Source organism: Pantherophis guttatus, chromosome 8 (assembly GCF_059756535.1).
Source record: "Pantherophis guttatus breed Tessera chromosome 8, ASM5975653v1, whole genome shotgun sequence".
In the NCBI taxonomy this organism is placed as follows: domain Eukaryota; kingdom Metazoa; phylum Chordata; class Lepidosauria; order Squamata; family Colubridae; genus Pantherophis; species Pantherophis guttatus.
Genome location: NC_142070.1, coordinates 2,623,700 through 2,636,854, shown reverse-complemented (window position 1 = coordinate 2,636,854; position 13,155 = coordinate 2,623,700). Strand labels below are relative to the sequence as shown.

The 13,155-nt window shown below is 47.3% G+C and overlaps 1 protein-coding gene across 1 annotated transcript in view; it reads right to left on the bottom strand.

Annotated features, from left to right (window-relative positions):
- The window catches only part of ALMS1 (ALMS1 centrosome and basal body associated protein), a 63,880-nt gene that overhangs the window by 27,411 nt on the left and 23,314 nt on the right, over window positions 1–13,155 (bottom strand). Inside the window, exons 7-10 of the mRNA XM_060687207.2 lie at window positions 11,310–12,635; window positions 7,995–8,125; window positions 3,187–4,804; window positions 1,871–1,996 (exon numbers count right to left, since the gene is read on the bottom strand). Of these exons, the coding sequence (XP_060543190.2) occupies window positions 1,871–1,996; window positions 3,187–4,804; window positions 7,995–8,125; window positions 11,310–12,635 (3,201 nt within the window). The remainder of the gene's footprint in view (window positions 1–1,870; window positions 1,997–3,186; window positions 4,805–7,994; window positions 8,126–11,309; window positions 12,636–13,155) is intronic.

Below are 13,155 nucleotides of genomic sequence, written 5' to 3'. Positions count from 1 at the left end.
ATTCAAGATTTGAAAGTTTTGTTTGTGACTCTGTGCCAAGTTTGGCCTTGCCCTGCGTCTGGAAATTAGTTTTCTGGCAGCGTTCCACATAAGATAGGTGGGTGTTGATAACCTTCCTCTGAAAAGACTGTGTTGTGGCTCCGTTGCCTGAGCCTGGGCAATCGACAGATGCAGACTCTGAGAGTGAGGGAGAGGAGTTGGCAAGGCCTCCCTCTCCAGGACCCTCCTCTCTGGCAATGCCTCCGGAGGACACTGAAGGCCAAACGATAGGCTCAGAGCCAAGCACGTCCCCGCAACCACAGGTGGACAGCGACGAGGAAAATAAGTGCTGGCTGGACCCTCGCCAGAGGCGCAGGGAGAAGCGTGCGCAGCAGAGGGGAAGGCGTGCCAGAGATTAGCTGAGTCACTGGACCACACCCCACAGGCTATAAAAGGGAGTGTGGTGGCCATTCGGACTCTGTGACGGACAAAGCTAATCTCTGGCGAGGCACTTTGCACCTTCGGACACAACACCTATTTGCTGTGGATTTAATTACAAACTGGACTATTCAAACTGTGTGTATTTTTGTCTGTGTTATCGGAGTAAAAGTTCTTGGCAGGCAGCCACGGAGTTGCTGCCAAGTTCCTTATCACTGACGTTGAGTGTTTGAAGAGTTATTTAACCCTCGGCTGGCTGGTTGGGTGTGTGCGTGGTACGGGGACAGAACAGACTGTTTATCAAGCCTTGCGGACTATAAATGAAAGTAATTTATAGCCGTATAAATAAAAGAGGTTTTGCAGGACTAAGATTGTGGTTTATGTTTTCTGAGGAAGCCTAGGTCAAGAACACAGCTGGTCATTTGCATCCTTTTAGAGGGTCCTTGAAGCCCTTGGAGGTTTATCTGTGTCCTCAGGCTCACCAGACTGGTGCAAATGGTTCCTGTAGTCTGCAATTTTTTCCTCTGGGAATCAATTTCCTATTTTGAAATCCTTCCATTCTCCACTATTCTGTTTCACCACCTTTCTTGCCACCGTTGAAATGAACTGTTGTAAGTCGAGGACGACCTGTAAAAGACCGACGAGACCCTGAAGAGGTACAGAGGCCTGGTTGGCTAAGCCCGTGTTCAAATTTAGGCGGAATTAAATAGTGACCATTTTAATCTAGATTTTAATTCGCTTCTGTTCAAAAGAGGAGGGGGGACTGTGAAGCTGAAGAAGGAAGAAAGCAGATTTGGAAGAGACGGGCATTTTAGGAAAAGCAGGGAAATCAAACAATTCAACGGCAGGATGGCTAGAAAAATGGAGACTGGCTTTCTTTCCTCCCCCCCCCAATCAAAATAGAGCTGGAAGGGACCTTGGAGGTCTTCTAGTCCAGCCCCCTGCTCAAACAGGAGCCCCTGTACCATTGCAGACAAATTATAGTCTAGTCTTTTCTTAAAAAACCTCCAGTGATGGAGCACCCACAATTTCTGGTGGCAAGTTGTTCCACTGGTTAATTGTCCTCACTGTTAGGACGTTTCTCCTTAGTTCCAGGTTGCTTCTCTCCTTGATTAGTTTCCATCCATTGTTTCTTGTCCTGCTTTCAGGAGCTTTTGAGAATAATTTGACCCCTTCTTCTTTGTGGCAGCCACTCAAATACTGGAAGATTGCTATCATGTCCCCTCTAGTCCTTCTTTTCTCTAGACTAGCTCCGGAAATACTCACATATTAACCACACTGTCATTCTAACCTAAATGCAACAGGGGTATAGATTACCTCCCATCTGTTCAGCGGATCCATCCAAAACGAGGCCTCCGTTTCTTCAAACTCCGCTGCCTAGTTTTAGAAATCGACATGGCTATAAAATGCAAGAGATCGAGGGAGGCTTGGAGGTCAACGGAAGGCGACCTACCTGAATGGGAGCTCTCCACGGTGGTCTCGGACCGGACACGCGAGATTCTCAAGGTTTCTTTTCCACAGGGAACGTAATACACCTCCGAGCAGCCGGGAGGTTTGTAGGGCAGGACCAATGGCCGGCCTGAAGAAAGAAAAGCCGGAGTCAGATTACTGTAAGAGGCTCCAAAGCAGAGTGTTTTTCCCGGAGGGCTGGCAAGCGGCCGTCGACAGGCACAGCGAGATCAACAACACTGACGTACCACTTGTCAGATTATTCATGAACTGGCAGAGACGTGGTAACAAGGTCAGCCAATGAATAGGCATAGCAACTAAGTCAGCCAATTGGGAGCTGAGGCAGACTGGAGCCAGGGCACGTCTTAGTCTGCAGCTTCTGAGTCTGTGCAGAGAATTGAAACTGAAACTAAACAAGTCTGGACTTGCTTGCCTGCTCTGTGCTCAGATCTAAAATGAAACTAGTCTGCTCTGCTGAAATGAAACTAACTGTTCTCCCCTGCCTTGTGCTCTGCCTGTAACTTCTGCCACGTTGAAAGAAGAATCTAAATTGGTAGTGAACATTTATCTTCCTGTATTATTGTGTATATAAAGAGAAGTTAATGAATCCAGCTGAATCAGTTATTTGTGTGTGCTTCTGGATTTGATTTTTGTAAGAAACTCTGATACCACTCGAAAGAGACAAGGCAACAGCCAAAAAAGGAAAGAAAAAACCCGTAACGGCTCCTTGCTAGCTATCGACACCAATCAACCACCTCTGAGCCAAAGCCAGACACCGTCAGGGCTGCGGACTTTGTCTGTTGATGCTTTAAGCAAGGAAGCCGGAATGAGCTTTCCTAGGCAGGCAGAGGTCGAATGACTCAAAAGGCAGAAGCTGACACAAATAGGGGGCTGTGGGCTGCAATCCCCAGGAAGGGGTATTGGTTAAGGGAATGTTGTCTCCACCGTATGACCCTTCTTGCCAGTTGTTAAGTGAATCACCGCAGTTGTTAATAACATGGTTGTTAAATGGAACTGGCTTCCACCTTGACTTGGCTTGTCGGGAGGGAGAGAGAGGATAGATAGATTAGATTAGATTAGATAGATAGATAGATAGATAGATAGATAGATAGATAGATAGATAGATAGATGAGAGAGAGAGAGAGAGAGGGATGGATGGATGGACTGACAGACAGATGATAGAGAGAGAGATAGTAGATAGATGATAGATGATACATAGATAGGTAAGTAGATGATAGATAGACAGATAGGAGAGAGAGGGGGGGAGAGGGAGGGAGGGAGGGAGGGAAGGAGAGGGGGAGAGAGAGAAGCATTTCTCACCTCCGGTTGGTCTGTCCAGAACTGAGATCTTGGAGATACTGAGCACTGTGTCGTTGGGGGTTTTGTGACTCTTGGGATAAGGAGCTTCCCCGTTCTCAGCAGTGACAAAGATTTCGGCAGAATAGGTGGTCTTCTCGGGGCTTTCTGTTGTGATTTGAGTGATGGCATCTGAAGACATCCATTCCGTTTGGGAAGAAGCCGTCGTCTTCAAGTTGTCCTTTGCCCTTGAAGTCCGAGTCCCAGCGTCTGCTGCTACACGATCTCGGCTTGGCCGGGGCTCTTGAGCGTGCTGTAGGGCTGGTTTATCCCCCTTTGGAACATCTCGAGATGATGCCTCTCGGGGGAAGTATGAGGATCCTGGAGACTTTCGCTTAGATTCTGTGGGCTTGGAGGTAGCTTCTAAGGACCAACTGGGAACCTCGGAAGCGGTTGGCTTCAGAACCACGACCTCTCTCCCTTCTGGACCAACGTCCACCGGTCCTGAAAGGTCCAATTCCACACGCTTTGGAGAGAGTGTCAGGTGGACACCAGAAAGGGCTTTCCTGGTGGGCGACGTAGGCGACACTGGCACGGCTGTGGAAATACAATCTAGGGAAGCCGAGGGCTTGTGTAAATAGGAATCAGAAGTAGGCAATTCTTCTCTTTTCCACATCTTTTCTTTCCCTTCAGGAAAAAGGGGCTTCGGAGCACTTCTGGCCTCAGCTGCCGAGCAATTCTGGGGACGCACATCACCCGTCTTTGGCGGAGGCAACGCCGCCGAACTTTCCGGGTTGAATGTGTAAATATCATCCAGCGTTTTTGCATATCGCCTCTGCTCGGCGAGAGCTGGATCCGAAGCAGGCTTGTCCTCGTCCGTCTGGTGAACGAGGTCCTTCGGTTCGACGCCTCTTCTCAGGGATTCCTCCAGGGAAGGGCCCAGATCTTCTCGGCGAGGGTCATCCCTGGCCACCTTGATAGACCCGGGGGGAGGAGGACAGACTTTTGGAGATGGAGATGCAACTTTCTCCTTGGAAGCGCGAGCAGAAGCAACACCGACAGAAGGGTGAGCTTGGTAACTTTGCCGCTGTGAGTTATCCAACTGCGGCCGTTCCTGGTTCGCAGGCCGGATTTCCGGAGATATGGGATCACGAGAATGAATGTCAGCAAGGAGGGTCCGGGGGACGCGGGAAGCGGGAGAAGGTGACCGTCTCCGAGAGGCGAAAGTGATCGAGGTGATTTGAATGGCAGTTTCGACGGACGTGGCGCTCTCGGAGACCTCCAGCGGGGCTGCTACGTTCCCGTCCTCTTTCGCGGGGTCCTTTGAGGCGCTTTGGAGATGTGTGTCCAAGGGAAGGTGAGAACTGGCTTTGGAGTCCAAGGCATTACCGGGAAGTGGCTGCAGTTGGCCGGAGTCAGGAATCTGGGCACTGCGAGAGAGTTTAACCTCTGGCTCGGCTGTTAAGGTGCCATCCGTCGCAGGTGCTGCATTTTCCCCGGAGAACTTGGCTAGCTGCAAACCATATTTCTGAAGGGCTGTTTGCAGGTCGTGGTCTCTTGGGTTCAGCAAGGAGCCCGCTTCTACTATTGCAGCCGGGTTGGAGTTTGGAAGTCTCTGGACGCTGCTTCTCCACTGCTGGTTCTAATTCAGAATTCAAAAAGGAAGAGATTCACAACGTGCAGATAAAAACACCAGAGTATGTTGCGTTTAAATAGGAGTTTTTAATGCCTATCTGGCAAAATACCGCCCTGAGTCCTTCGGGAGTAGGGCGGTATATAAATCAAATAAAAGTAAAGTAAGTAAAGTAAAATGAAGGGGGGGGGGTGACTTGAATTTTTCATTTACCCCCAAATTCTCAGAGAAGTAGAGATTTTGGGGACATTGTGAGCAACTTTGTGGTAAAGGCACCGGGCTAGAAAGCAAGAGACTTTGGGCCAATCACCAGGAGATGGCGAGTTCTAGTCCCGCCTTAGGCATGAAAGACAGCTGGGTGACTTTGGACCAATCACCAGAAGACCGAGAGTTCTAGTCCTGCCTTACGCATGAAAGCCAACTGAGTGACTTTGGGCCAATCATCAGGAGATGATGAGTTCTAGTCCCATTTTAGACATGAAAGCTAGCTGCATGATTTTGGACCGATCATTCTCGCTCTGCCTAGCCCACCTCACAGGGTTGTTGTTTTGAGGGAAAATAGGAGGAGGAAAAGGAAGGTATGTTGCATATTTGCCGCCTTGAGTTATTTGTAAAAATAATAAAGGCAAGATACAGATTAAATAAATATTAATGACGATATAAAGCATCCCAATTTAAATCCTCTCCAGAAATCTTAAGGACTTGTAGAAGTAGATATTTATCTTCTGGGAATCGGTGGTAGATTCAATTTCCTTTCTGGGGACAAAATTGTGAAAAGATGCCATCAGGGCGCAAAACCAACAAAAAAAGAAACAAAAATTAAGCTGAAAAGATTGTGAAGAGCTGCATAAAACAGACGTGGCTAGGTATTTCGTTTTAATTCTCACCAGTTAGGTGCCATATTTAAAACAAAATAAAATAAACCAAAGGTTTCCAATGGTTGCTTGCTTTCCAAAAAGAATAGTATAACCGCCAAGTGATTAACACACATCAGATGCGTAAAGATTAAAAAAAAAAAAAAAGTCTGTGAGATGCGAAGGAAAAACAAAGCAGTCACAAAGGATGCTACAAAATAGAACAATTATGTGAACTGAAGACTGGAAGGCAACTGGGCTTGGCAGGTTTCCCAGGAGAAAACACACAAGGCTAGGGCTGCACAATTGGAATGATTTCTTTACACCTTGCATGCCAGGAGAGGGGCCCTGGTGTGAGTCATGCCCGGAAAGCTGGTTTAATTCACCTGCCAACGCTGATAATAAATAAAGATGTTGAGGTGTTGTTATTAAACCTTTCGATTGGGTTCGACATTTTTCTTAGCGGGAAGTGAGCTCGGGAGACCAAGGCACCCAATTTCTCTCTGCAGCCCTAACGCTAAAGATTCTATCGATCGATCGATCGATCGATCTATTAGAATTTGTCAAACAAAAACAAGAAAAAGAATAAAAGACAAATACAATGACAATAGGCACATTAGTACACTTATGCCCGCCCCCTCTACTGATCACTTAAGTATGAAGTAAGGTTCCACGCAATAGATACCCCCCTCCCTCCCTCCCTCTCATCTATCTATCTATCTATCTATCTATCTATCTATCTATCTATCTATCTATCTATCTCATCTATCGATCTCATTTATCTATACCTATTTCTATCATCTATATCTACCTTTCTTTCTATATTACTTTCTATCTTTCTATTTCCTATCTGACTGCCCGCCCATCCATCCATCCAGTTTGATATCTATCTCAATATCTATCTATCTATCTATCTATCTATCTATCTATCTATCTATCTATCTATCTATCCATCCATCCATCCATCCATCTCATTCCTTCCTTCCTGTCTGTTTCTCTCTCTACCTCTTTATGACCGGGACACTGCCACGGTCATAAAGAGGAACCAGCTGCCAAGCCCCTGAATTTTGAGCATGTGGTTGAGGACTACATTGGCCAAGTCTCTCACTGCTATGGATATTTAATTTGGAATGTTCTAGTCAATTTATTCTTTTTGTGGTGTTCGTGTGTGTGTGTGAATTGTAAGTTGCCCACAGTCATTGACTGAGATGGGCGGTTGTAGAAAAGGAAGGAAGGAAGGAAGGAAGGAAGGAAGGAAGGAAGGAAGGAAGGAAGGAAGGAAGGAAGGAAGGAAAGGAAAGGAAAGGAGGAAGGGAGGGAGTGGATGGATGGAAGGAAAGAAAGAAGGAAGGAAGGAAGCATTGAGATGGAAGGAGAGAAGGGAGGGAGGGAGTGGATGGATGGAAGGAAAGAAAGAAGGAAGGAAGGAAGCATTGAGATGGAAGAAGGGAGGGAGGGAGGAGATGGATGGATGGAAGGAAGGAAGGAAGGAAAAAAGAAAGAAGGAAGGAAGGAGATGTATGTATGTGTGTATATAAGGAAGGAAGGAGGGAAGGAAGGAGGGAGGGAGATGAATGGAAGGATGGATGGATGGAAGGAAGGAAGCATTGAGATGGAAGGAGAGAAGAAAGGAAGGGAGGGAGGGAGGAAGGAGATGGAAGGAAGGAAGAAGGAAGGAAGGAGGGAAGGAAGGAGAAGAAGGAAGGAGATGTATGTATGTATGTATGTATGTATGTATGTATGTATGTATGTATGTATGTATGTAAGGAAGGGTACAAAAGTAATCAATATTGCCTCCACTCGCTTTCACAAAGAAAAGCGAGAACCACATCAATCAAAGAAAAAGGTTGGACAGCCGTCAGTCAAAGAGCCCGAAAGCCCCTCTTCAGAAGCATGCAGAGGTTCCCATGCTGGATACAGCCCCCTCCTACGACAGGGAATTTTGGCTAGCAGTTTAAAGACAAAGCAAGCAAGCAAGCAAGCAGGGAGGCATTCGTGTGCCTGCTTCAAAACACGCCGGAAAACCACGCCAGGAAGCTCACCCCGGGGCCAGCCCAAGCGTCGCAGCCGTCCTGAGCTTAGGCTGGAAACAGACAAGAGCAACATCAGAAGAGACGCTATGAATTATACGACGTCTTTAAGCGGAACTTTACAATACTTAGTTAGATGGAAATATCATCTGAATGAGAGCCACGTGATTGGAAAGACATATGTACTTTCCCCCCCTTTCATTACTTAGAAAATTGCTGATGGGAAAAGGTTCCTGCAAGCAAAAACCTATTATTAGTCCAGTTCTCAATGCTTCTTTAATTGTCCCCACCCCCCACCCCAGTTTTGGGTTTTACCTCCAGATGTTCCGTTTGTCCAGAAGATGAAAGCTGCTCCCTCTTCATCCGTTCTATCATCCGCCGGTCTTCTTCGGTCAATTCGGGAATGAAGTACTGAGGTTCAGTAGCCAGTTTTAGTTTCACCCAGGCTGTGAGAGGGAGAAGGGTGGAGGGAGGGAGAGAAAGGAAAAAGGGGGGGGGGGAGAGAGAGGAGAGAGAAAGAGAGGGAGAGAGAAAGAGAGGGAGGGAAAGACAGAGGGACAGAGGGAGAGGGAGGGAAAGAGAAGAAGGGAAAGGAGGACACGGAGAGGGAGAAGGAAGAAGAGAAAGGAAGGGAAAGAGAGAGGGGGAGAGAGGGAAAGAGGGAGGAGAGAGAGGGGGATTGAGAGAGAGGCAGAGGGAGAAAGAGGGAGAGAGAAAAAGGGAAAGGAAGAGATGGAGAGAGCGAGAGGGGGAGAAGGAGAGAGGGAGGCAGAGGGAAAGAGATGGAGAGAAAGGAAGGGAAAGGAAGAGTTGGAGAGGCAGAGGGAGAGGGAGAGAAAGAGAAGGGAGAGAGAGAGGGAGAGGGATGAAGGGAAAAGAAGAGATGGAGATGGAGAGACAGAGGGACAGAGAGGGAAAGAGAGGGAGAGAGAGGAAGGGAAAGGAAGAGATGGAGAGGCAGAGGGAAAGAAAGAGAAGGAGGGAAGGAAAGGGAAAGAGAGGGAGAAGAATGAAGAGAAAGGAAGAGATGGGAGAGAAAGAGGGAGAGAGGAAGGGAAAGGAAGAGATGGGGAGGCAGAGGGGAGAAGAAAAGAGAGAGGGAGAGAAAAATAAATTTCTAAGTTTTGACTGCTTTCAGTTTTAGATTCCCCCCCACCCCAATATTGTTCGTTCCAAAAATGTTTTTCCTTCCCATGTCATAATAGGCCTTCCATTAAAGAGCCTTGATGGCACAGCAGACTAAAGCACTGTTAAGTAACACCAGCTGCCTGCAATTACTGCAAGTTCGAATCTCACCAGGCTCAAGGTTGACTCAGCCTTCCATCCTTCCGAGGTAGGTAAAATGAGGACCCGGATTGTGGGGGCAATAAGCTGACTTTGTATAAAAAAGAACACCGCTTAGGGGGGGGGGCGCGAAAGCCCTACTAAGCAGGTATATACAAAAGTATGAAGGCTACTGCTTAACACATTGTAAGCTGCCCTGAGTCTGCGGAGAAGGGCGGCGTATAAATCGAACCAATAAAAATAAATACAATAAATAAATAAAGGCATTTTGCATAAGATTTTATAGCCCCCACTCTCTTTTTTTTAAAATTCTCGTCATCCACAAATATGTGCCTTGTTTTGTTATAGGTAGTCCTCGACTTAACACCACAACTGGGACGAGCACTTCAGTTGCTGAGTGAGGTTTGCCACTGACCTCCATTGCGGCATCCCCGCAGTCACATGATAAAAATTCAGACGCTTTTGTCAAATGACTCGTATTTATGACGGTCGCAGCGTCCCCTTTGGCGACTGTCTGACAAGCCAAGTGAACTGGGAAGCCGCATTCACTGAACAGCCCTGTTACTCACTTTACAAACGGCAGAGGTTCATTTAACAACTGTGGGAAGCAAGGTTTGCAAAATGGGTAAAAACTCACCTCACCTCTGTCTCGCTTGGCAATAAGAAATTTTGGCCACAACTGTGGCCGTAAGTCAAGGACTCCCTGTAACAGGAACGGCTGTACCTGGTTTGCTCTTAGGAAATCAGTTGTGTTTTGCAAACTGATTACTAATTACGGAAAATATCAATTATATAATCCTCTGAAGTGGCAACTCCCGTGTGACATGGGAGCAAATGTGTTTCCTTAGCAGCAAACAAGTCTTGGAAAATCCTCTCTCTCCTTCGTTTCCAAAATCAATTTAAAAGACGGAAGGAAGGAAGGAAGGAAGGAAGGAAGGAAGGAAGGAAGGAAGGAAGGAAGGAAGGAAGGAAGGAAGGAAGAAGAAAAAGAAAGAAAGAAAGAAAGAAGGAAGGAAGGAAGGAAGGAAGGAAGGAAGGAAGAAAGAAAGAAAAAGAAAGAAAGAAAGAAGGAGGGAGGGAGGGAAGGAAGGAAGGAAGGAAGGAAGGAAGGAAGGAGGAAGGAAGGAAGGAAGGAAGGAAGGAAGAAAGAAAGAAAGAAAGAAAGAAAGAAAGAAAGAAAGAAAGAAAGAAAGAAAGAAAGAAGAAGAAAAAGAAAGAAAGAAAGAAGGAAGGAAGGAGGAAGGAAGGAAGGAAGGAAGGAAGGAAGAAAGAAAGAAAGAAAGAAAGAAAGGAAGAAAGAAGGAAGGAAGGAAGAAAAAGAAAGAAAGAAAGAAGGAAGGAAGGAAGGAAGAAAGAAAGAAAAAGAAAGAAAGAAGGAGGGAGGGAGGGAGGGAAGGAAGGAAGGAAGGAAGAAAGAAAGAAAAAGAAAGAAAGAAGGAGGGAGGGAAGGAAGGAAGGAGAAAAAGAAAGAAAGAAAGAAGGAAGGAAGGAAGGAAGGAAGGAAGGAAGGAAGGAAGGAAGGAAGGAAGGAAGGAAGAAAGAAAAAGAAAGAAAGAAGGAGGGAGGGAGGGAAGGAAGGAAGGAAGGAAGGAAGAAGAAAAAGAAAGAAAGAAGGAAGGAAGGAAGAAAGAAAGAAAAAGAAAGAAAGAAGGAGGGAGGGAGGGAAGGAAGGAAGGAAGGAAGGAAGGAAGGAAGGAAGGAAGGAAGGAAGGAAGAACAATCTGGCATGGTCAGGTTGGACCCAATTAAACATCTTCAAGCAATACTAAGGCTCTGAGTTCCAGTCCTACCGGCTGGGTGACTTTGGGTCGATTGCCAGGAGACTGTGAGTTCTAGTTGTGCTTTAGCCATGAAAAAATGGCTGTGTGACTTTGGGACAATCACCAGGAGACTGTGAGTTCTAGTCCAGCCTTAGCCATGAAAGCTGGTGGGCGACTTTCAGCCAATCACTAAGAGACAATAAGTTCTAGTTCTAGGCACAAAAGCTGACTGGGTGACTTTCAGTCAATCCCCAGGAGGCTGAGAGTTCTAGCTCCACCTTAGGCAAGAAACTGGGTGACTTTGGCCCAGACGCCAGGCGATGGCGAGTTCTAGTCCCAACCCAGGCACGCAAACCAACTGGGTGACTTTGGGCCAGTCTCTCTCTCGTTCTCTCTCTGAGCCCAACCTACCTCAAGAGGTTGTTGTTGTAGGGAAAATAGGAGGAGGAAGGCGAGCTGGATATGTTCACCGCCTTGAGATGTGTGTAAAAAAAATAAAAATAAAGGTAGGATACAATAAATAAATAAAAATGTGACATATAAAAGGTAACCAATTAATAAATCACACGATGTGGCTGTTCCTTACCGCGAGCTTTTTCTTCTTCCTCCTCTACGCTGCGGAGTATCTGAGATGCATGCAGCACAGGTTGTTCCTCTTCCAGGAGGGTTTGGACCCGTACCGCCAACGAGTCCATACTGCTGCCGTTATCGCTTCCTTGGGGACCCACTTCCCCTCTGCCCAATGCTGAGCCCGTGGACGAAACGGAGGGCTCTTTCGGGCCTGACCCATTGCGTTCCTCCGCCACCTCCATCCGAGGCGCTCTGTGGATCGCAGGAGATCCATACTGGAGAAGTTTCTTCACTCTGATGCCCAGAGAGTCCACGGTGCTGCTGCTGTTGGCGCTTTCCTGCGAGCCGCCAATCTCTTTCGGACGACTTTCGTTCGCTTTCTCCTCGACACGCGAAAAACCTGTCAAGAGTTTAGCCACGTCGTCCGTATCGGAGACGGACTGGATCTCTTGGAGGTTTGGAGAAGGGCTTGCTTGAATGTCTGGACAGCTGCCTGTTGGAATGGGAAGACTCTGGTTCACAGCCATCCTGGTGCAACCTTCCGGATCTGACCGCGTGATGGGTTTGGTCATCTCACGGTCTTCGTTCGCTTTCCGGGATCCCGACCTGAGTTCTTGAGGTACCATTGGCTCCTTGTTGAATAAGTCCACCATTTGCAGAACTTCCCATTTTAAGCTACCGGTGATCTCCTGCTTGGCCATGCTCTCATCCCATGACCAACCTCTTTGAATCCCTAGCGTGCTTCTCTCGATGGATCCGGGACCTCCGGATAAATCGCTGCGATCGATCTGTTTTAGCGAGCCGGAAGAAGAGAGGGATAAACGAGATCTGAATTTTTCGCTTGAAGGTTTGAGGTCTACCTCTGCTGGAAGCTTCTGGCTCTCTTTTGGAGCGTTTGACCCTGTGAAGGAATCCTCTCTTTCTCCACCAGGAATCGCGCTGGAAGATTGGACTTCTTCGCCTGCAGGCTTTTCATCATTGTCCTGAGACGAAGAGCCGGATTTTACTCGACTCGCGCCGAGTTGGTTTGGGTCTAAATTGTCCTCCGGTGACACCACATGTATGGTAGATCTTTGCTCGGCTAAGTTGGAGGGAGATCCTTGGACGACTTGAGTCTCTTCGGTTGAAACGAGAGCAGATGGGCACTTGGGAACAGAGGCTGCAAGAGGCGGTGTGACGGCATGAGGTTTCCAGGGAGAGCTGCTTGGCTGGAGGAGACCTCTGGCGTGTGGCGGAGAACGCTTGGCGGGTTGCGACGTGTCCGAGACCACCGCCGATCCTGCCAGCGTGGATCCACTGAGCAGCGAAGAGTTTAAGGTCGACGGCGTGGCAGACTGGGAGTCTTTGGAAAGAAAATGAAAGGATGTCAGATTGCCTGCTTAGGGTCGATTCCTGTAAAAAGTCACTGTCAGACAACGAAACAAACACAGGAGGTTGCCGATAGTGATTCAACAAGAAGAAATCGCTTCAAACATATCGGATAACCATCCACACATGAAGATCAACTGTTGTCAAAGGGAGTCCTTGACTTACAACCATTTCATTTAAGGGCAGTTTGAAGTTACAACGGCACAGGAAAAAGCTTTTCACACTTACGACCGTTGTAGCATCCTTATGGTCAGATCAAATTTCAGACGGTTGCACAAACTGACTCATATTTATGACCGTCACAGTGCCCCAGGGTCACGTGATAACCTTTTATGACCATCTGACGAGTAAAATCAAAGGGGAAGGCAGATTCACTTAACAACCGGGTTACTAATTTGACAATGGCAGTGATTCGCTTAACAACGGTGGCAGGAAAGGTCATACAGTGAGGCAAAACTCACTTAATCACTGTCTCGGTTAGTGACAGAAATCTG